Here is a 22,664-nt window from a genome sequence, read left to right as displayed (position 1 = left end):
CATGTGTAAGTTAAAATATGAAAAGAATAATTCCTCCATTTTAGGTGACCAAAGCCTCTGACTTAAGAATGTTCAAATTTCAGCATAGCTTGTTTTAGAGGAAAAGTCCGCAGAATAATGTTACTGCAGGTCAGGGGTCTGTGAAATATCTAGGCAAAACAAATAGTGAAGTAGACATCACCACTACCACCACACCACCACCACCACACACACACACACACACACACACACACAATTAAAATCAGTCAACCTTCCTGTCCACCCATTTGGGCAGACACATTTTTCTGGAGTTCTGGAGTCAGGTCTTGCAGACCCTGGAGAAGATTGACTGCAATAAAGGAAGTTTTATGCTTGAAAAAGTGTCCTGAGAACAAAAAAATTGAGAAGTGCTGCATATTTCATTCCTCTTAGACATTCCCTATGCATGTTAGTTTATTAAGGTCATTGAGAACCTTCCCAGTAAAGACAAATAACCATTTCTACTTCCCTAGTATTGTCCAGCATTGCTTGACCATGGACTCCTCCCCACGCCCATCAAACTACCATTGCATGCAATCTGTTTCCTGGATCACCATTTGGGAAAGGCTGATCTTTCCCAAAGTGTAAAAGCTGATCTTTCCCAAAGTGTAAAAGCTGACAATGGAAGAGAGAAGATCATTTGCAGAGTGCAAAAGAGAAGGGAATGCTCGGTGAGGACCAGAGAACCCAAACCCCAAAGGGTGTGTGTCCTTCACTGACCACTGTAGTGTCTGTGATGTCCATCTACCTGTGGCTTTTACATTCTTATTCCCTCAGGATGGCAAAAGAACTGGGTTGGAAGGGAGGATTTATGGGCTCTATTCTCCCTTTCATAAGTGAGTGCCTTTGGGCAATTAACTCCCTGATCTAAATCTCGCTTTTCTCGATTATAAAGTCAAACTTCAAGAAATGATCTTGATTGTTCTTCCTAGGGCCAATTAGATGATTCTATCTCAACCATTACAATGGATGGAAAAGACAAAATAGGATTTGCTTGACAACTCTCTTTATGACTAACTTTTTTGGAATGCAAAATGAATGATGTATGAAATAGAAATTCTATAATGCAGCCATGACTGAATAGGTGATTCTTAGTTTTCATTATTCAGGCTACTTTGATTGAAGATTGAGTGTTATAAGATGCAAGTTTGAAAAGATTCAGTTTTGTACTGTCATTAAACATGTTTTACAGAGGAACACTCCAGAAAATTTCAGCAGTTAGATCTTTAATTAAAGTCAAAGAGCAACTTTAAAATTACTTCTTTTAATTAATTGTCCTTCAGATTGTACACTCTGTGATTAAACTATTCTTGGTTAGTACTTCCAAAAACTATCAAGATGCGGTTGAAATGAAGGATTTAATTGAAGTCAATCTAAAAGTAATGAGAAATACAGTAAGACAAGTTATTTTGCAAAAGTGTCTATGTATATTGCATATGTTGGAATTTTCCTTTAATAGAAGATAAAATTAAAGACAACTGACAGTTGTCTTTCCATGATTCCAATTAACCTGCTCTGTAATTAAATAATAAATAACAGATTAAAGACAGAGTCACTGGCAGAGTTGCATTATGAAATATGTGAAACGAGAAACTGACTCAGTTCCCAAATTGGTACCAAATTCCCTTGAGGTATTTTCATATTGATTCAAACTATTTTTTCAGGATTTATTTGGAACAGTTTCAGTACAATGTTCAGTATACATTTGATTAGAAAAATAGAAATCAAGGTAATGAAAATGGAAGCTTAGCTGAGAAAGAGAAGATTAAGAGGAAGAGAAAAGATGGGCAAAAATAAAATAATAGGTAACAATGCTTCTAGACTAGCAGAGTAAACATCTGTCATTTCCGCAGGCTTTGCATTCCCTGGTAATGGGATTTGATTACACCCTCTACACCCTCCTTCATTAGGGGTCATGGTGCTCTCATTCCATGTAATTCTTGGCACAACTGACAGGTCAAAGCTGTCAGTCTCGTTCCCAGAACAGAGAGAGACTTGAGGCAGAAAAACAGAGTCACTGGGAGAAACTATTAGCTCTGCTGTAGGATCCTTGGACCTGCCCTGCTTTCTGTGCCTCCAGTAGTCTTGACTGTTGACCTAATCTTCAAATTCTGGGATTAAAGGTTTTTGCCGGTTGGAATTCCAGAATTCCAAATAAGTTTTCTATATCCTACCTTGAACTCAGCTGGAGGCCTTGTACCATTGTGTTTTGGGTATGAGACACTCAAATAAGTATCTTTCAGTACTTTTAGCTTATGATATCTGATGTTTGTATACATCTTAATTAGTAGAGGCTTTTAATTTACTCTCCTATTGATGTGGATGGTCCTAAGACTGATTAAAGAAGGAAGGCTTTCAGCCCTCCCTGGTGGCGCAGTGGGTTAAAGCACAGCACTGAGAATCTAAAGCCACTTCCACATGAGTTAGATTCCCACCTGACCGGGAGGTGACCACATGGTGTGGCAGACCTCTCCTGACCCGCCCACTGCTCCCCTCAGCAGTGTACTTCGTCGATCTGCCTGTTCTGTTCCTCACTCTGTCTCTGGTGAAGCCTCTCACCGCCCCTGAGCCTCTGGCCTGTACCCCAGTTCTGTATGCACAAATAAATAAATCTTTAAAAAAAAAAAAAGAAGGAAGGCTTTCAAAACCTATGCCAAACTTCAAGGTCATCTACAAAATAGCCCATGCTTTCTGAAGTCTCAATAGTTTATTTGCATTTTCTAAGTATGAAGATCTCAGTGAGAAATTCATAACAAAGATATACTTTGTGAACAGTGGGATTAAAGGCTTTTCAAATATAAACATGGTTCTAAATAATGTATGATCCTTTGAACAGCAGCCCAAATCTGCCCCTGAAAGAAGAGCTCTCATTTTCTCTATCAAGCAACATTAAAAGAAATTATAGTCCACTATTAAATCCAACTGTACACCAATAAGTTTTCATTTCCAGTGGTACTCTTCTTTATTAAAAATCTTTATTAAATAACAAAATATGCCAGTTAACATAATAAGTACGTACTTGAGCTCAATATTAATATACGTGGCACACAATTCAAGATCTCCTCAAATTCAAGAAGCGTTTGGTTTCTTTGTAGTGATGCAGTAAGCAGAGTTCAGTGATACAGCCTTAAGGACTTAAGAAAACATCCAGCTCACAGAAGTGAGTGGTATGTGGGGTGTTCAAATGAGTGACTTCTTGTTAAATCCACATGAGCTGGATGTGGATCATCTTATTAGAATTCAGAGATAACTGGTGAAAACAAAACAAAACAAAACAACAAAACCACAAAGCAAAGCATGGCGCTATGAAGCTACAGTGATTAACAATGTTCTGATCTATGGCAAACTCTAGGGAAACTATGATGGAACCAGTAATTTTGACCAGTGGTCAAAAGTCTGATCAGTTCATAGAGCTTACTTTGTAAGAGTCTAAGGAAAAGTAAGTATCATCTAGGAATATTCTGATAAAGAAAGTGTGGTCAATTAAAAAAAAAGCAGTTTAAAAGATATTCTGACCATCATACTTTATTTTTAATACAAATAGGTAGCAAAATAAAAGGTACCCAGGTATCTTTGAAACAAGAATACATTTTTCTGTGTATCAAGCCATCATTTACAGATTAACACTGCACAAAATTTGAATTAATAACTCTTAATTTGTTCACACAAAATTATATGAAATAAAGAAAATTACATGTACAATCTGAGAACCAACAAATAGAACCAATCCAAAGTCCTAAAATCATGTCTGTAGTAATTCTTTCACATTTCCAAAAATCACACACATCTACAAAATGAATGTAGGTATTCCTAACATTGAGCATTATTTACAAAAATGAGTTCATCTGTCGCATCACTTTTGATTCACAGGCCTGCGACACACACCCTGGGGTGCCAACTCCCAGAGTCACAGCTGCCCTCCAGCTCTGCCTGGGGGAGGGGCATTCCTTGCTGTGGAAGGAGGGATCACACCAACTCATAGTATTTCCCAGTCTGGGGGTCAAAGTAACAGTTCAGACATGGGTCATACAGCAGAGTCAGCACTTCCTCGTCCTCTTCCGCACTCCCGTCCTCTTCACCTGTGGAAGGGGAACCACAGACATGTTAGCTGCTGCCCTGCAGTCCCAAATTGCAATACTGGAAAGGCAACGCGGCAGGAATGACCATCTCTCCTGAGAGATATTTTTTAAAAAAATTATAGTTTATTTTTACATCATTTTGTACATTTTTTTTTTCCTTCTCAATTGTTCCTGAGAGATTGTCTTAACGTGGGCAGGATGGAGAGGAGGAGTGCCGTACACCTGCGGGGAGCGACAGTGTGAAGCGCGAGGTAGGGGAGAAACAGCGACTGCACGGGCAGCTTTGCTACAAAGGCTAAGAAAAATTGGTGAGCAGCACTGGCAGGGAGGAGCAAGAAGGGGGAGGGCCAAACGGCTTAGGAGTTATGCTCATTCAGATTAGGGCAATGTAAGCAGGATTCAAAATTCAATGATCTTAGTTTTAGACTTCTCCAGGGCCAGAGCTGTACAAATGCAAAACGAGGCAAATTAATTGATAGCACAGAACTCAGTCCTCACCCACCCATCCATCCAAAAAAGTACCAAATAACCATGAATTAAAATAATAACGTGGTTTAGAAATGTAAGATACAAAAAGAATAGAACACATGTGGAAAACACAATGTCAGGTGATCTTTATTTTATTAGTGGTAGTTAATGTCTATCATATTTGCTGGGAACATGAACTTGGCTTGACGGTTTTACCTGGTTAGACTCATTGCGCTGATCTAGATGAAGACAATTCTTAACTGTGCAAAACACTGGGAAGGTTTGGTTAATGTCTAACAAATAGCATGCAAGGAAAAAAATACTTTTCTAAGATCTTTCCTAAACACCTATATATGCCCAGTGTTGTGGTAAGAACTTTGGTATTTGATGTGATCACCAGCAAGTGGGAACTTTCTGGATACTTTTGAATATCCATATAATAGGAAATGGAGGGGGGTGGGGTCAAGACTTCCCAAGTTCAAGGTCTGAGCAGGCCCAGGGAGAAGGGGATGGTTAAAGTAATATGCCCTTCTCTTCCCCTAGCCCAGGCTACTGAGAACCTAATAAAAGCAAACCTGGGCTTGGAGGGTGGGCACAGAGCAAGGCTGGCATGTGATAGAGGCTCAATAAACATTTTCTGAAAGGGTGACTGAGTGTGAAAAAATACTTGTGATCTGAAGTGTCACTGCTCCAAGTAAGGGACAGTGGTTGTGGTGGGACTTTCGCCAAAGTCAGACGATGCTGGTGGGTGGGCAGCGTCAGGATGGCGACACGCTGGAGAAGGCCAAGGGGTGAGGAGAGGTCTGGACCCACAGCATAGCCATTCTTCTGTCTACAAGAAATACTCACAAGCCTTGAAAGCGAGCGCTCCCTGCCCAGACGCTGAGCTAGTGCCATGTGCCTGATGCTATCCGAAATGGAGCACGTTCCCAGGCCTTTGCAGTGACTCCCACAGACCAGGCAGCTGATGCTCTTGTGAGTTGCAGGCAGTGCTGGCTGTCTTGAAAAGTGGAGCCTGACAGCAATGATGTGCCTGCCTTGCTTAGCAAAACCTCAGTGGTTTAGAAAGCATATTCTCAAGCAGTGTTTGGTTTGGCTCTCACAGTCCAGTGATAGGTGGGAATTATCGTGCCCATTGTATGGATAAGGAAACTAGGGACTGCAAAGTTAAACAGCTCCCCTGAGGTCCCTTGGTGAGTGAGACGCAGTGTTCTGTGTTCTTCCTGCCACAACGTGCTTGATGATTTTATTAAAAAGGGGGTGAACATGTTCATTTGGGAGCTAGTATATTATGGGAATTGATTATGGGAATTTAAAGGTGGAAAAGAATGAAAAATTGTAAAGCCATCCTACATCAAAAACAATTAGGTTTGGAAACAAGCATGTTCCAAAAACCCCTGCCGAAGATGAGAGTCCACGTGGGTGAGCAGAGGCAAAGAGCCCAATTAAGCCCAAAGAAACCAGGCTTAATCACCCCAGAGAAATGAAAGCTTGATGGCAGTCACAGCAGACCTGTGGCTTTAAGGAGACAGAGGGTGGCAAAGGAGAGAGACGATTTTGTGGGGTTCCAGGAGGAGACAGTAAGACCAATGGGTGGAAGTTATAAGGAGCCAGATTTGGGTTTAGCACAAGGAAGGATTTTCTAAACATTACTGCTGATCAGCAAGTGGGATGTAGACTGTGGGATGTGTGAAGCGGGGTTTGGGGCAGCCATTCGTGTAAGCTTTTGTAGATACACCCTGCACGAGACAGGGGACCGAAGCCAATGATGCCTGCAGTGCCTCTGATGAGCTTCTGTGACTCTTGCCACAGTGGCTTATGTCCTTGAAGTATGACAGGTCTTTGCTAACACCCTCGTTAGCAGTGCTAGCTGACCTAAGTGCCCTGCAGTTTAAGAACAGGAGCCAAGAGAAGGCTGGCTGCCTTTCTTCATTTACTAGTGTGGCCTTAAGCGTGGTTCCCCAGGCCCTGCCTCCCCCTCTTCCTCGAGGTAGGAGAGTCTGAGAATGCTTTTCAAGTGGCTGCTTCATATTAAAGATGAGCCCCTTTAGGTCATGTCTCCACATCAAGGACATCAAAGAAGAGTGTGCACTTCCTTTTCAGATATTCAATCCATCATCCCTCCCCCCCAACCTTTTTTTTCATTTTAAATCTGGGCTACTGCAGAGAACAGAACAAAATCAGTTTATCAATAAGTAACTACTTGTTGTCTGCTATGTAATTGATGTGACAGTCTAATTGGATGTCACACACACACACACACACACACACACACACACACACACACACACACACACACACACCAAACAAAAATAGCTACTGAAGATGATGAGGAGTTTAACTGGGAGCTGCAACTGCAGAGTGGCTGAAAGGTCCCCTGGCCTCCAGAACCTGACAAACCTGGGAACTTAGACTTCGAAAAGAGTGAAAACTTAGGAGATGGATGGAAACTTGGTTTATTACTTGAATGAGGTTAGACTAATTACAGGCTATTTCACCTTACTGGACCTTTGCTTTGTCATTCATAAGATAAGAATAACAATGACTATTTCATAGTATTTTCTGGAAGAATATATTGAACACTATATTGTAATAGGCATAGCACAGTGCACATAATTGTTCAATAAATGATGGTTACTATTATTATTAAAGATATGAAAGATATAAAGATATAAAAATAAGTCATGAACCATAGGCTGTAATTTCTTTTCTTTTTTAAACAATTCCGAACAAGAGCATTGATAAAGCATAAAATACAAAGGGAAGGCTGCAGAGAGGCAATCAGTGTGACATTTAGCGATGCAATCAGGCAGACACAGATGTGGGACCCTGGGAAAATTCACCATTTTGAACCATCATCTGACTCATATGTAAAGTAAGGGTAGTATGAGAACTACATAAAATGACACCCAGCATGCACACAGTTATAGTCATCATCGTGGCAAGGGCAAGACAGCTAAGTCAGACCACTGGGGGCTCATTTCTATCTTAATCCCTACTCGGGAGCTGTATGTTTGATTTTTCACTACCAAAATATTTAGAGTGACTTTATATGAAATACAAAGCTCCCAACTAGTTTCACACAGGCCCTTTGATGAATTCATCTTAAAAAAATAAACAAAACCAGATCATGTTTTTCAGAAAGAAAACTAATTTCCCCATCAGGCATAATGGCAAAGCCACATCTCACTGGGGTAAATGATAATGAGTATAACGATCTCAGGGATCTGCCATCTGATGTCTTGTTCGTGCTTCATCCATGCGATGGGAGAAATTCTGATTCAGGCAGGTAAGAGTTATATGGTATATAATTGCTCCATGCAGTACGTGCCTACACTTTCCAAAAAGATAAAAATGTAAACGGGTGCTATTAAGTTAGAACACTCAAAATAGCTTACAACTAGTCAGGAATTTTTCAAGATGGAAATAAGTATTGTAATGGGCTGTGGGTCTTTATCACCTAACTGCCAAAGGGATCACCGTGGATCCAATTCATTCGTAGAGGTTTTGCTACACAATGCACACAAACTGAAACTGTAACTGCTATACAAATGCATTTGTTCCAATACATATCATTATAAACTGGAACCTCATGCATTACAAACATGGGACTAAGGCAGGTTTTGTGGGTTTTAGTACGGGAGATTTAAATGATGAATTTAAAAATTATACCAACAATGACATTAGTACAAAAATTGGGTGACATTATGTATAATTTTACATTGAAATAACTGCTTTAAACTTGCATAAAAGGTTTTGTTTTCATTATAACTTAATTTTCAAAGCTTCCAACTTACATCATCTTGCCATTGTAATCCCTACGTAATGAAATTATATTATCATTAAGCAATTGCCACCATGATGTCAAGCAATGGGAAATGTTTTGAAAGGTAATTATTGTGCATGGGTATGGGGTAATTTTCAGTTATATTCTTGGATAGTGTAGGGTTTGTTTCCCCCCCTAAATGCTAAATTTCTCTATTTATAGACTGGCTACAGAAACTCTAAAAGGATGTATTAATAAACAAAACCATTCTCTGTTACTAGACTAAGAGCATCTGGACAGGGAATTACATTTTTACTCTTCTCCACACAAAAAGCCACTTCTAGTGAAATAAAACTGTCTTTCAGACAATGATTTATTTACAAACTTTCAGCCTCATCCACTTTGAAAGTTGTTAATAGTAATAACAGAAGGAGCTGGAGCAAACACAGCAATACTGGGGGCTCTCCCCTAGGTAGATCAGCTGGTGCAAATAATCCCTCCAGTTTTCTGACCTTTTGAAAGTCAATTAATATAAATGTTAATTATCTACTTTAATGCATTTTCATTGGTAGATAAAAGGAAACCTATATGCACAAGTAAAGCCTTCAAACTTGAAAATAAATGATGAAGCACTAGTTTATCAGATTTAAAATCTCTGAATCAAGACATTGTACTTGTTTTTCGATTTTCTGATGCTGCCATCGAGAACTTTTTAAAGTTAATGCATTTTCTCTTTTATAGATCTTGAGAACTGATTGACTGTATTTTTATGTGCATACTAATACACTATTGTTTAAACAGTTCAATGGTGTGGGATCACAGTTTGGAATAGTCAGCCTTAGGATCAATAAAGATGACATTTTAGATAAGATTCTGCTGAGTACCAACGCTTGCAAACTCTTCCACCAATAACTCATAGTATGGCAAAATTAACTTGTACTAAAACCTGAGGAAGTCTGCTGAATTTCAGCTCTCAGCAACTATCTGCCCTAAACTCAGAGAAAGAGAAAGGAGAAACAATGGAATAAAAAGGCTAAAAAGACACTTTACTAGAAAGCTAACCTCTCTTTTTAGAAGGCAAATAACATGCCATAGTCATAGTTCACTTTTTACTAAAGAAATAAATATATTGCCCCCTCTAAAAAACGAAGGTTATATTTTATTTGGAAAATGCCATTTACACTGACATGTTGAAGGGTTTGGGTGATTAATTAGGATTTCTTGCAATTTCACTTTCCAAGTACTCTTTAGTTATGAATGTGCAGTGGTTCACTGTATACTTAAGATCAAGCCTTCCTAATGTATATCTTATACTTAAACTGTTTCATGTCAATTATATCTCAAGAAAGCTGGAACACCCGTCCCCCCCCCCCCCCCCCCCGCCTCAAAACAAACCAACAACAAAAAAAAAAAACAAATGAGCACCTGTAACTGTGTGACTTAGACCTCTGGGTGCATTTTGTTACACATGAAAAAAGGGGGCAAAAAGTATCCCAATTCCATGAAGAAAGCTTGGACACGTAGGTCAGGTGGCCTTTTGGAGTACATCTGGGTAAATAAATAGGGGTGGTTTGAAATAAGGGCGGGAGCCTCAGACACTAAGAACATGCTTACTTCTCTCCTGGAGGGCTCACTTGTAGTCCCTCAAAGAAGGGATCTCTTCATGCCAGTGAGAATGCAGATTTCCCTGCCTCATCACTTCTGCAGAGAAGATTACCGCCAGCCCCCCCAACCCCCCCATCCCGGGCCTGACAGCTGCCTGAGAAAAAAAATTCTCCCTGCCTCAGAATGAATCAGAGGACAAAAGACAACTACTTGCCTCACTTGAGAAAGGACAGGGATTCTGGAATCAAGAAGACAAAAATACTAATCATTTCACAGCTCAGAGTTGAGGTGGGGACACTATGTGTCTAAGGAGAGTACTAAAAAGAGTATTATTTTATCTAGAAAGCTCTAGGAAGGGAGAACTTACTTAATTAAAAATATTGCAGTGGACATGGTATTCCCACAGTTCTTTGCAAGCTTAGTTGGGGGTTCTGTGACGCTGCTGTAGCACAGGGAGTTATAGGGACTGACTATCGCCATACAGCCCTGGTCAGCGTACTGTTCCACACAGTGGGTGTGTGGACTAGCTGCACCTCACCTGTAGAGTGGACATAACATAGCCCCAAGCCAGGTGTGCTAGGATAAGTCACCTGAGGAAACACAGGAAAAGGTGACAGAGGGCTGGGCGCAGGCGGATGCTCTATTGAAACTGACATCTACTGGGAACATACTGTTTTTTGGGGGAGACCTCCTGTGCCTCTTAAACACATCTTTAAGACATAGGGAAGACCCAAAAGGAGGCCAAATCACTCTTATATTTCCATGCAGAAGATCTGCTCATTCACTCATTAGGCATCATGGGGCCTCTAGCATGTCTGAGAAGCCACACGTGCTGGGTCTACCAGGTGTTCCATGAAGCACAATGTCTGACGAGACAATTTTACAACAGATTTTAGAAGACTGCTTTTAGACTCAGAGTATTAGGGAAATGGCAAACAACTGCATGGCAGTAGACAGGGGGACCCATGAAGGTCTAGGGTCCCTTCTCTCTGGTTACGGCACTGAGATTTCAGTGAAGTCTTTTCTAGAAATTTGAATATTACAGCTACAAAATAAGCACCAGCTGCTATTTCCATCCCGTGGGAGGTAAATTAATGGTCACTAAGAAATATTTTATGTGGCTTTGCACGGAAGCATTATAAAAACTGAGGACATTAAAACAGGGGCCTATGAAGTCTCATTAGAGGACAGCGAGCGCTCTCCCCACCTTGGTTCCTCACCTTGCACCCTACACAGTCAGGTCAGGTCCTACCTCTTCCTGCTCCTGATGGAGTCTGGAGGCTTATTTTCTGGGGAGAGAAAGCCAGAAAGGGGGCCCTCCCTTGTGGTTTAAAGGGTGCCAAGCTTGCCGCAGCTGCTTCACCGTGAGTTCAATCCCTGGCCAGGTAGGTGGCACAGCAGACCTCTCCTGACCCACCTGTTGCTCCTCTCAGCACTGCGCTTCAGTCAATCTGCCTGTTCTGCTCCTCTCTCTGTCTGGTGAATCCTCTCATCGCCCCTGCACCTCTGGCCTGTATCCCAGTTCTGTATGCATAAATAAATGTCTTTTAAAAAAAGAAAGAAAAAAAGGATTTTGGACAACAGGGAGGAGGTAGCCTTCAAGGTGAGTCTGAAATCAGGATCAAAGGAAAGTTCCCTTCTGTAGCCTGCATTCTTGTGCTGTCCAGGGGCTTTAGGCTCTTCTGGCCACCAGAAGCCTCTGTCATCTGGAATTACTTTAAATTGAAATTTCTTTTTGAGAACTTTTTCATCACAGATGGTGCATCAATGCAGACCATGTAGTCATTCATGTAAAGGTCAGTTTGGGGGTACAAACTCTCATAAGAGATATTTATCCCCCCTCACCATAAAAAGAAGTAAAATAATGTGTTATTTAAAAAATGTGTTTTTGAGACTCTGGCACCTTCAAAAGCTCTTCTGAACACTTTTCCAACTGAAAAATCTGTGGAAACTGCAAGGGAGGTTTACAGACCTGAGGAGGGGATCATTATTATTCCATTTTGGAGCTGGTAAGCCTGAATAATTTAAGGGTCATATCTGCAAAGGAACAAGCGTCAAAAACAAACGGACGACTATTCTTCAAGCAATGTTCGGTTCACTTTTAAAGGTCAGTTTGGTAGTTTTCTTGAGTTAGGTGCTGAAAACTTAACTTCCCATTTTTTTTACATTTTACATGAGCCCAAGGAAAACACATTTTTTACTAAGTGTTCGGGCACCTGTGCCCATGGTAACTGGTATTCAGCAAGGGCATCGTGGCCCACAAGGAATGGCGGCCGAGGCCTGCTCCTCTGGGCTCTGCTGGGGCCCAGCCAGTGTGGCACTAACACACCTGAGACATTCTGGTGAACTAGAAACTGTGACTGACACAAACTTGTACTGAACAAAATAGAGACTCAAGGGCCATACATGCATTTATGTTTGTGGGGCCAGGGGAACATTTCCTAGAATTATGTGCTAGTCAGACCATCTTTCCTTGTTAAAATGCGATGACAGTCTCCAGCTGCACGGGAGTATCCTGGCCTCTCCATCTCTGGGGGAGACTCGGTGGCTCAGTGCAGCACTTCCCTGCTCTACTGTCCATGTGAAAAATGGAGTAATAACGCGTAATATTAGTACTGACACCCAGTGACCATTGAATTAGTGTTCTGGTAGGTCTGGATCCCTGCAGATGGAATAAACATTAGTTATTATTGGTATTCCAGAAGCCTGAGGAGCAGAGACACCCCAGCTCTTTTCTTTGTGAAAAGGTCTTCCCCTCCCAGCAATGTCTGTGCAGAAAGGTTCTGAGGAGGTGGAAACCTTTTCTTCAAGCTAGCTCAGGCTCTAAATGGGCCTTTGACCTTGTCAACTCTTTTACCTCTTCAGGCAAATGGAGGGGGTTGGATTACTCCAGTGTTTTTTAATGGCTTCATCAGAGTCTTAGGGAGGGTCCTGAGACTCTAATTCCCCCTTTAGCTAGAGGAGTTTTCTGCTTTATCTGTGCTATAAATTGGTATTCCAGATGAAGATTTCATTTAAAAGACACGTTTCATAGCTTATATATACATTGATAAAGTTTTTTTTTAACTGCTAAAATGTATGGGTCTAAGTTCAATACTCTCACTGTTGAATTTTAGGAATATATCTAAATTTGGAACTGGAGGAAAATCAAAAGTCAGATTGCAATAAATGACCTTACCACTCCCACTCTGGCTCCAGGTTCTTACTAAATGACTAGTTGAAGAACATTTATCTACCTCTTTTCATCACTTTCTCCTTTTCTGTCCTCTCTGTAAAAAGAATTTTGATGGCATCTACTTTAACCAGAAATTGTAGAGTACTAGGGATCCAGGAGGGTGAAAACTGACAAACTTTCTGCTCTTAAAGCATAGGCTATTTAGAGACAAAGGCAGTAAAGCAGTAAGTAAGTCACAAATTACATACTGAAAATGCTATGAAGAAAGTGTCCAAGGTTAAATGAGAGATCTACTTGGCTGAAGATCACCTAGAAAGGCATTTAGAAAGAGGGTCCTTGACACGCAAACCCAGCCCTGGCCATCCTGTGGTGGTGTCCTGGTCCAGCTCCTCACCGCCTTGGCCCTGCAGACCTCACTACTCACACCTCTGGAGGACTTGGGTTCACCTGTCACTTCTGACAAGCATGAGAGGGAGAAGGAGGCCAGCCCCAGGTCTCAGCAGGTAGCCAGAGGTCTGCTTTTTTTCTCCTTAAAGAGCCAGGTTACTTAACCTTTGAGATGTTTTTATTTCTTTATCCTACAGTTCAGAAACAATGGGAAAATAATTTTTTAATTTTTGGAGATGCCTCTCCTCCCTCCTTCACACACATATATATATATTTTTTTAAACTAGGTAATCTCTCTATTTGGTTTAAAACCAAAAAAAGTATGAAAGCAGTGGTTGGGTTCTGGTGCCAGGCCGCTTGGATACAAGTCCTAGTTCTGCCAGGGACAGTCCTGTGATCTTAGGCCAATTTTGTGCATCAGTTTCTTTAGCAGCAAAAAACAACAAATATATACACAATCATAGTATCTTTCTCATAGGGTTGCTGTGAAGGCTAAATGAAGCAATTTAGCATAGTGTCTACCATATAGTAAGTGCTGAATCAATGGTATAGAGAACTGGAAACCCAGAAGGTCCAGACCACCCACAGATGTGCCTTTCTCCTCCTGATGACAGGAGCTGGCTACTTCAGCCCATTAGTTTTCTTTGACAAACACTTCATTAGAAATATGGTAACACTGTCTCAGTATATTTTTAAGTATAGGCTATGCCAATAATATATAAAGATGAGCCAGATAGAAAACACTAGGTTTTTGATGGTATTAAATAGTTACAAACAAGTATATCAGAAGTGAGGCAATGAAAACTGACAAAAATCTAGGGTGACAGGCAGAAGGGGTCAGAGACCAGTTAATGCCGGCCAGAACATGTTTATAACCCTCTGAATTTGATTTCTTAATTTGCCCTCGCTGGAAGTTCTGTTTACTTTCAACATAATTGAGCTCCTGCTGTCAAAACGTCACTTTGCAATGGTGACTTTAAAACATCCTTTCAGGCACTTGTCACAAATATATCTCCAGTGCCTTTGCTCAAGGACCACGTTCTCAGCTCCCGTGGCTTATTTAGGACACTTAACATAACATATTAGTTGTTCCTTCACAGCAAGGTCTCCTCCTGACAGCCAAGATTCTATTTTTCTGTCATAAGTAATTATAAATGTACACCTCTAAAAAGATTCCCAATTTGAGGGGCATAATCGATTTCAGATACTAAATCACAGAGACATCTCCATCCCTTGGGCAGCCAAAACACGTAACTCAGATGTATGAGCTCTCGCTCTCAATTCTCCACACCTGAAGAAAAATGGGATGTTCCACTTTCTCCCTGGGGCAATTAGGGGACAAAAAAAAACCCTGGCACCTTTGTTGGAGCTATTTATATTGGCTTCAGATTTTTTTTTTAAACTTCAGATACATAACTTCCATCTTCCAAATCCAACTCTAAAATTGTCTCAGGGAGTCCGACTCGCAGGTTATTTGTCACAATAATTATGCACTTTAGATTCCCTCTATCCCTACCATCTCGACCTCTCTGTTTTCACCAAAAGCTCTTTTCTGTTCAGGCTCACAACTAGAAACTTGTGCTTCATCTTTATGGTGTTAGCCAACACAGGGAACCTCTGGCCAATTTTCATTCCTGCATCCTTCCAATTTTTCTATTACTAATCCTACCCATTGTACCTCTGTGCCAACTTTTGCTTTAATGAAAAGATCAAGTCTCTATTAATGAAAATATTCATCTCATTGATTTTGGGGTATTGGTCTGTTGGGGTATAAGAAGAGCTAATGTTTGTTAGGTATTCTTTGAAGTGCTTTGTACACAGTATATCTCACTTAATCATCATGAAAAACTTTTTGGTGAGTGTTTTATCTCTTGGATTAGTCTTATATAAATGCAGTAACCAAGATGCATTAGGTCACACAGCAGGGATGACAGAACTGGAATTCAGATGCAGGTCAATTGGATACTAACGCCATGTTCTTATGTCTTCAACTATATTTTGTCCTGGGATTAACCTTTAGAAAAATAAGGCCAATTTCTCTCTGACAGTCTTTGTAGTTGATAAGAGCTTATTATGCTATAAAATAAGGCACAGGTTACCTCATTTTGGTATGTGAATCTAAGTGATCAGCGTATAATAAAATCGGTGGTATCTTAAATGATTGATTTTCTCTATTTCTAGTTATTTTTATTTTTTAGGCATAGCATTTTTCATATTCCCACCTTGAGCACTCAAACTTCCAGAAGAATCCGGATGCTGCTCTGCTGAATGCTGACTGGGAGGAACAATTGGTGGACTCAACATATTTAACCAGTCCCTAAAAGGAAGAGAAGAAAGTAAATCAGCAACATGTCTCTAATTCCATATGTAGATTTTACCTTTCTCCTGGAGTTTAAATTCCCTGGACTTTCCACAAAGATGACCTTGATTTTCCTCCTTCATATTTTGATGTCTGGATAATAATATCCAGTATCTTTACAATGGCCTTTTAGGCCAATCCCAGGTCCAAGTTTCCTAATGTAAGAACTTGGCCAACTTATTTTATATCACTAAGCCTTATTTGTAAAAAGTAAATAATAAATGAAGCAAAAACAATGAAAATATGTTTGGTATGGAAGTAGGCAGAGTGAGTGTTCAGTTAATTCAACATCACCTTTATTATTAATGAAGATCAAAATGTGCTTTATCTATAATGATAAGCCAAGGCAGAGAATAGATTCTTTTGGAATTAAACTGGGAAAGTATGGAAGAATGATTATAAGTCTATATAGTAGAGATTTTCTTTGTAAGCCATTCATACTTCCTTTATGAAAGTGCCTGAAAATAAGATATGTTCAGTCACAGTTCACCTTAGCTATCACTAGATTATGGCTAGTGAAATAGGCGAGTGTGCTGTGTAATTCAATTTCATAATAACATATTAAGGACATCAGAGAGGATTTGTCACAGACTTCCAAGCTAATGAAGCATTTTCTGATAAGCACCTTTTATTTAGTCCATTTAATTATAGCAGGGGAAAAAATTCCTACATTACAGAAAATTACAAGGTCATATACAAATTGGCAGACCAGTGACCTCATTACTCACAAAGAGTGATGGAGAGCAAGGACGAGCAGGAGCAAAATAATGTTATCACATGATGTGGCATACATATGATCCCAGGAAAATGAGGAAGACAATGTCATTAGTAGCTCCTACTAATTGTCACTGGGCATGGGGGGAAACGTAAGTAGGGGGTGCTGTTTGGTCATTCCAAAAGGGAAGACATTCATGTCTTAGGCTGATGATTGGATTAATGCTTTTACCTTCTCAGGTATGAAAGTAAAGGTCTCTCTCTCTTTTTTTTTAAGTTTTGAAAAATTAATTTATTAAAAAAAAGTATGCATACAGAATTGGGATGCAGGCCAGAGGTTCAGGGGAACAGAACAGGAAGCAGAACAGGAAGATTAATGAAGTACACTGTTGAGGGGTGCAGGAGCAGCAGGCAGGTCAGGAGACGTCTGCTGCACCATGTGGATCACCTCCAGGGCCAGGGGTCGAACTCGCACTGAAGTGGCTGCGGCTCACTTGCAGTGCTGTGCTTTATGCCGTTGCACCACCAGGGAGGGCCAGACATCTTCTTTCTGTTATTTTTGCTTTGTTTTTTTTTTTAAAGTAATTTCAGATTTATAGAAAATTTACAAGAGAAGTAGAAAGAATTCCTATTATCTGTCACTCAGATTGCCCAATTTATACATTACCACATTTATTATCTCTGTCTGTCTACCTATCTACCTACCTATGCACCTATCAACTTTATCATCATCTCTCTGAATAGGTATTGCCAAGTTATGGTCCATGGGCTGAAGTTGGTCCATTTTTATACCGTATGCACACCAAGAATGGTTTTTACATTTTAAATGGTTGAAAAAAAATCAGATAATAATAGTTCATGTAAAATTCAAATTTCAATGGCCACAAATAAAATTTTACAGAATATCTCAATGTTCACTTGTGTATTTACTGGTTGTGGCTCCTTTTGTGATGCCCTGATTACAACTATGGGCTTCTATTGACTTCTGCTATATAGATACAAACTCTAATTCATTCTTACCTTTACCTGTTTCTACATCACACCTCCAGAAGTACACAGAATGCCAAAAGCAGGTCAGAATTATGAAGCAAACAAAATAACGCAATCAATAAAATACTCTAAGCCACTCTTCAGAATATCTGTTGAAATATTTTTTCAGACAAAATTCTATGTTCAAAAATTTACCGTTAGTTTCAGAGCCCCTTGCCACCTTTTCCAATCTTGTTGATATTTATTATGTTGCTGAGTATGTAAAACATTAACAATTCAAAAGTCAAAACTATACAGAAAGTCATATTCAATAAGAGTTGTTCCTTTTATCCATTCCAGTCTGTTTCTTTTGTCTTCTCCCCTCATCCCCTCCATACCATCCCCACCTACACCTCTCAGTTTCATTAGTTCTGGTATTTCCTGTCTATGTATTATTTTTGCAAAAAAATAAGTAGATACATTTTTTTAAAATTCTTTCTTATGTAAAAGGTAGATTACTACTGCTACTCTTTTGCACTTTCATTTTTTTCAGCTTTCATTCCTGGAAATCAGTCATACCAGCTCATAGAGGTTCCTTTTTAACAGCTGCATAGTACTGCTATGTGGGTGTACTGTCATTATTTTACCATTCTCCCATGTTTGAATATATTTTCAATATTTTACATTTATTATAACTAATGCTGCAATGAATAACTTCGGGCATTTTTTTTTTTTTAAATAATTGAAGGTCTAGCTTCAAGGTCAATTCCGAGAAGTGTGATTCTTGGAACAAAAGATAAATGCATACTTGGTTTTGTTATATGTTGACAAATTTCCCCAGATTTATACCCATCTGCATTCCCATCAGCAGTGCATGTTTAGGAAACTCTTCCCTACTATGAAATTCATTGAAATTACTCTAGTTTTCCAGCTTCTTGTACTGTTTCAGTTTTTACATTTACATTTCTGGTCCATTTAGAGTTTATTCTGGTAGATGGTGTATAGTGCATCTAATTTTATCTTTTCAACATGACTACAGCATTCTCTTGATAAGTGGCTATCTTAAGATTTAGAAGATTTTATATAATTAAGAAATTTTGATGAAAGCAACTAATTTGTTTGGCTTTTTACTTTTACATTTCCAAAAGTCTGTTTTCAAAAGGAAAAAATTCCAAGTGAGCTATAAAATAATGAAAATATTGGGCTAAACAAAGTCAACCAGGATGCTTCTCAAAGGACTTTTGAGAGCCTTTTACACATTGTGGGTCTTCCAAGAAGCAGCTGGAGTATGCACATTGCTCAAATTCTTGCATCTGGAACTCCTACATCTCTTGGGTTTCACAGACCATGCAATGGGAAATACTGCCTTAGGTTGTACAGTTTAACCAGTGTGCTGGAATTGTTTTTTGTTTCATTTTTTATCTATATATAGTTAACAGCTTAATTTTCCCAAGAGCCCTTTTTATGATTCACTATTAATCACCAATGTGTAGTAGAGCACTTACCTGCTAATATCTTTATATGTGATATGTAATGACACCCCATTGTTAAGACCTCTGAGCAATCCATACCTTTCAATAGTAAGCTGCAAACATCCAATCAAGAGGAATTTAAGGTCATGATTACTCACAACACACCAGTCCAAGCTACAGTCCGAACCCTGGCTATCTGCCCTTGGGAATCTGTTCTTGCTCTACCTTTTCTACTCTTGTCTAGTCCTCTGTGCTTGATACTCTGCTTTACTTAGCTCTGATTACAGCCTTGTTATGAAATGCCTCCATCTTCTTTGGTAGATAAGCATCCTTTCAGTCAGGCCTACTCTGCCCACACTCACAGGCTTCTTTCCATTCATGAACTCAAGCAGGCTTCCTATCCCTGTTGTGAAACTGGAGATAACTTTTTTTTTTAAAAAGACTTATTTATTATTTATGCATACAGAACTTGGGTACAGGCCAGTGGTGCAGGGGCGGTGAGAGGCTTCACCAGAGATGGAATGGGGAGCAGAACAGGCAGATGGACGAAGTACACTGCTGAGGGGAGCAGTGGGTGGGCCAGGAGAGGTCTGATGCACCATATGGGTAACCTCTGGGGTGGGGATCGAACTCATGCGGAAGTGGCTTTAGCTTCTTAGTGCTGTGCTTTAACCTGCTGCACCACCAGGGAGAGCCTGGAAAGAACTTTCAAACACATCTATACATGATGAGCAATGTCACCAGCAGATGCATTTTCTTCAAAAGGCCAGATGATGAATAGATGAAGAATAAATACCATATCTTGCAATTTTCCCCAAGATAATGACAATAGAACTTGGATTGCAGACATAGGCTGATCAGCTTATCTGTTTTCTTGAAGGAATTCTCTTGTGATGAAGCTATGTACAACCTTGTATGCATTTAAATTGCTGAGGAAGTATTTCTTTGAAAACTTTGAAACATGACAATAGTTAGGATAGTCTCTATTTACAGTACTGCTATATTAACTCTCTGGGTTAGAGAAGCCAGCCCAGTGAAATGCATGGACAGGAGATCTAATATTAGGAGTTGAATAATTCACAGCAATTTCAAACAGTTATCTAATGACATTTACCCTTTGGTACATTTTTTATTCAGCAAAAGAAGTTCAGGTTTTAAAATTTTCTGTTGCCAGGGAACACACTGGGGAGATGACTGGGAGGAAGTGTTCCTCCTTATTTTGGAGGAAATTCAGATTCTTTTAAAAAGCTGGTGGGAGGCCCTCCCTGGTGGCACAGTGGGTAAAAGCACAGCACTAAGAAGCTAAAAACCACTTCTGCATTAGTTTGAACCCCGCCTGCCCCGGAGGTGACCACATGGCGTGGCAGACCTCTCCTGACCTGCCCGCTGCTCCCCTCAGCAGCGTACTTTGACGATCTGCCTGTTCTGCTTCCCATTCTGTCCCTGGTGAATCCTCTCACTGCCCCTGTACCTCTGGCCTGTACCCCAGTTCTGTATGCATAAATAGATAAATCTTAAAAAAAAAATAAAGCTGGTGGGAAATTTTCCCAGAAAAATGTCCATAAATGCCAAATTTTATTTTCAATTTCAGGAGGTCAGATATTACCTAAGTGCATTTATTAGATTTTCAGGTCCCACATTAAGAACTTATGGACTTAAGAAAATTGTAAGGTGAGATTCCTAGAAGAGTAGAGTCCAGTATTGACAAAGCTCTTCTGCAAAGGACCAGACAGTAAACAACATTAGGATTTACAAGCCATAAGGTCTTGATTACAGTTATTCAACTCTGCTGTGGTGAAAACAGGAAAATGGTAAGTAATCAAATGGGCATGATTATGTGCCAATAAAATTTTACTTGCAAAATATATCCTGGCAGCAGGGAAGATAGGGCCCACAGACTGTAGCTGAATGACCCTTGCCTGAGAGAAGGAACTGTGCACTGGAACATTCTCAAAGCTCTTATGAAAACTCCTGTCAGTTTTCCTCCAAATCATGTTTTGAATCTACCTTTCTCACCAGCTCCCTTTCCACCACCAAAGTCCAAGTGACACTTGCCTCACGTTACCCCTAGTGAAATCTCTTAAGTGATGTCCTCACAATCACTCGCTATGGCTTTAACTCACTGTTTTCCACACCAGGTAAAAATTCTAATCTATGTCAGCTTCTTGTTTAAAACCCTTCATTGTTATTTGGGAGCTAGGGTACTTAGAAGAAAGACCAGAACCTTTACCCTAGACTTCAAGGGTTCACATAGTTTCTATGTATTTTTTTCAACCTCATCTTGCCTTCTTCTCCCTCACACTCACCTTGTCCATAATACACTATAATCTTCTCTTAATTCCTGGATTACTCTATGCTCCCTGCCATCATGGGGATTCTGCCCAGGCTGAGTTCATTCTATTCCTTTTCCCTATTCCTACCCTTCCCAGGCTTGGTGAAATCCTACTGACTCTTCAGATTTTGGCTTAAGCATTGCATTTCTGGGAAGTCTTCCCTGGCACCCCCTCTCCAATCTAGCTGAGTTCCCTTATTACTCTCAACAGTGATCTTCTCATTAACAGCTCTTATCTCAGCTCATAATTACATCTGCATTTGTTTGATCATTTGGTGAATATAATGTCCCTCAACTGACTCTAACTAGCACCTAGCAGAGTATCTGGCACAGAGTAGGCACTTCTTCAATATTTATCAAATGCATAACTATTGAATGAGTCTCTTTGTCAGTCCAGAACCCTCAGTGCCACTCAATGTTGAAAGTTTCCATAACAATAAATAATGCTACTGTTGTAACATTTTGCATTTTCCTTTCACCTATTAGGAACAAGTTATTGTTTCATGTGCTTGGTGCAATCACAATTTGGGGCCACTCGTCCCTGCATTTTTCCAACATCATCTTGCATTTCCCCCTTACTCTTATGCCCAAGCCATGGAGGTCTTCTCTCAACTACTGGCATATTCTGCTTTTTCTACCATCACAAAGCCTTTGCCCAGGCCGCTCCCTGTCTATTCTCATATTCTTTATAGCTAAGACAGAAAAATTTAATTTTCTCTCTCAGAAAGCAGAAAGCTGGTTCAGAAATATGTTTACTAGCAAAAATAAATAAATAAATAAAACTTAAGCATATTAAAAGAGATAGTAATGGCACTTCTTCATAGAATTCATCTCCCATTTGAAGTAGGGAGCTCAAGTTGGAAACACAAAGTACAAGTTGGGAATCTTTTGTATCTCCCCTAAGATGAACTGGAATGTGTATTAAGATGCTGTTGTTAGCTATATACCAGAGACATTTTATGGGGGTGCAGTGGGGACTGGGATCAAAAACAGTGGGGGAAGGAAATACACTGGACTATGGTGATAGCACATGGGTGATTTGGTGATGGGAAGCCCACAGGGATTACAACTGAGATGGAAAAATGCACAAAATGTTGTAAAAATAAACTATTATATTATTAAAAAAAAAAGATGCTGTTGTTTAATTTTGGGTTGTTTCCAGCAGTTATCTCATTAGATTCTTAGAAGAACAATCCCCATCTAGGTTTTGGCACCTTTCTACATTTCTACCAAATGGTGTGGAATCCATATTTGGTCACCATTGGCAATAGTGTAATGACTGCTTTCATAGATCACATTTCATCTTCAAATAGCTTTGGC

At 39.9% G+C, this 22,664-nt stretch overlaps 1 protein-coding gene across 4 annotated transcripts in view; it reads right to left on the bottom strand.

The window, feature by feature from the left end:
* Positions 1 to 3,003: 3,003 nt before the first annotated feature.
* Positions 3,004 to 22,664, bottom strand: part of LOC101621854 (chromosome unknown open reading frame, human C3orf67) — a 181,920-nt gene continuing 162,259 nt past the window's right edge. For 3 of the 4 annotated variants that reach the window (XM_004676021.2, XM_012720660.1, XM_012720661.1), the window contains 2 exons: positions 15,721 to 15,815; positions 3,004 to 4,097 (listed from right to left, as the gene is read on the bottom strand). In XM_004676021.2, the coding sequence (XP_004676078.1) occupies positions 3,985 to 4,097; positions 15,721 to 15,815 (208 nt within the window). In that variant the 3' untranslated portion in view covers positions 3,004 to 3,984. The remainder of the gene's footprint in view (positions 4,098 to 15,720; positions 15,816 to 22,664) is intronic. The other variant, XM_012720659.1, reaches the window with a different exon arrangement.

The sequence above is a fragment of the Condylura cristata genome, unplaced genomic scaffold, assembly GCF_000260355.1.
Source record: "Condylura cristata isolate star-nosed mole 26May11 unplaced genomic scaffold, ConCri1.0 scaffold00004, whole genome shotgun sequence".
NCBI classification, from domain to species: domain Eukaryota; kingdom Metazoa; phylum Chordata; class Mammalia; order Eulipotyphla; family Talpidae; genus Condylura; species Condylura cristata.
This window is presented reverse-complemented; position numbering and strand designations above follow the sequence as displayed.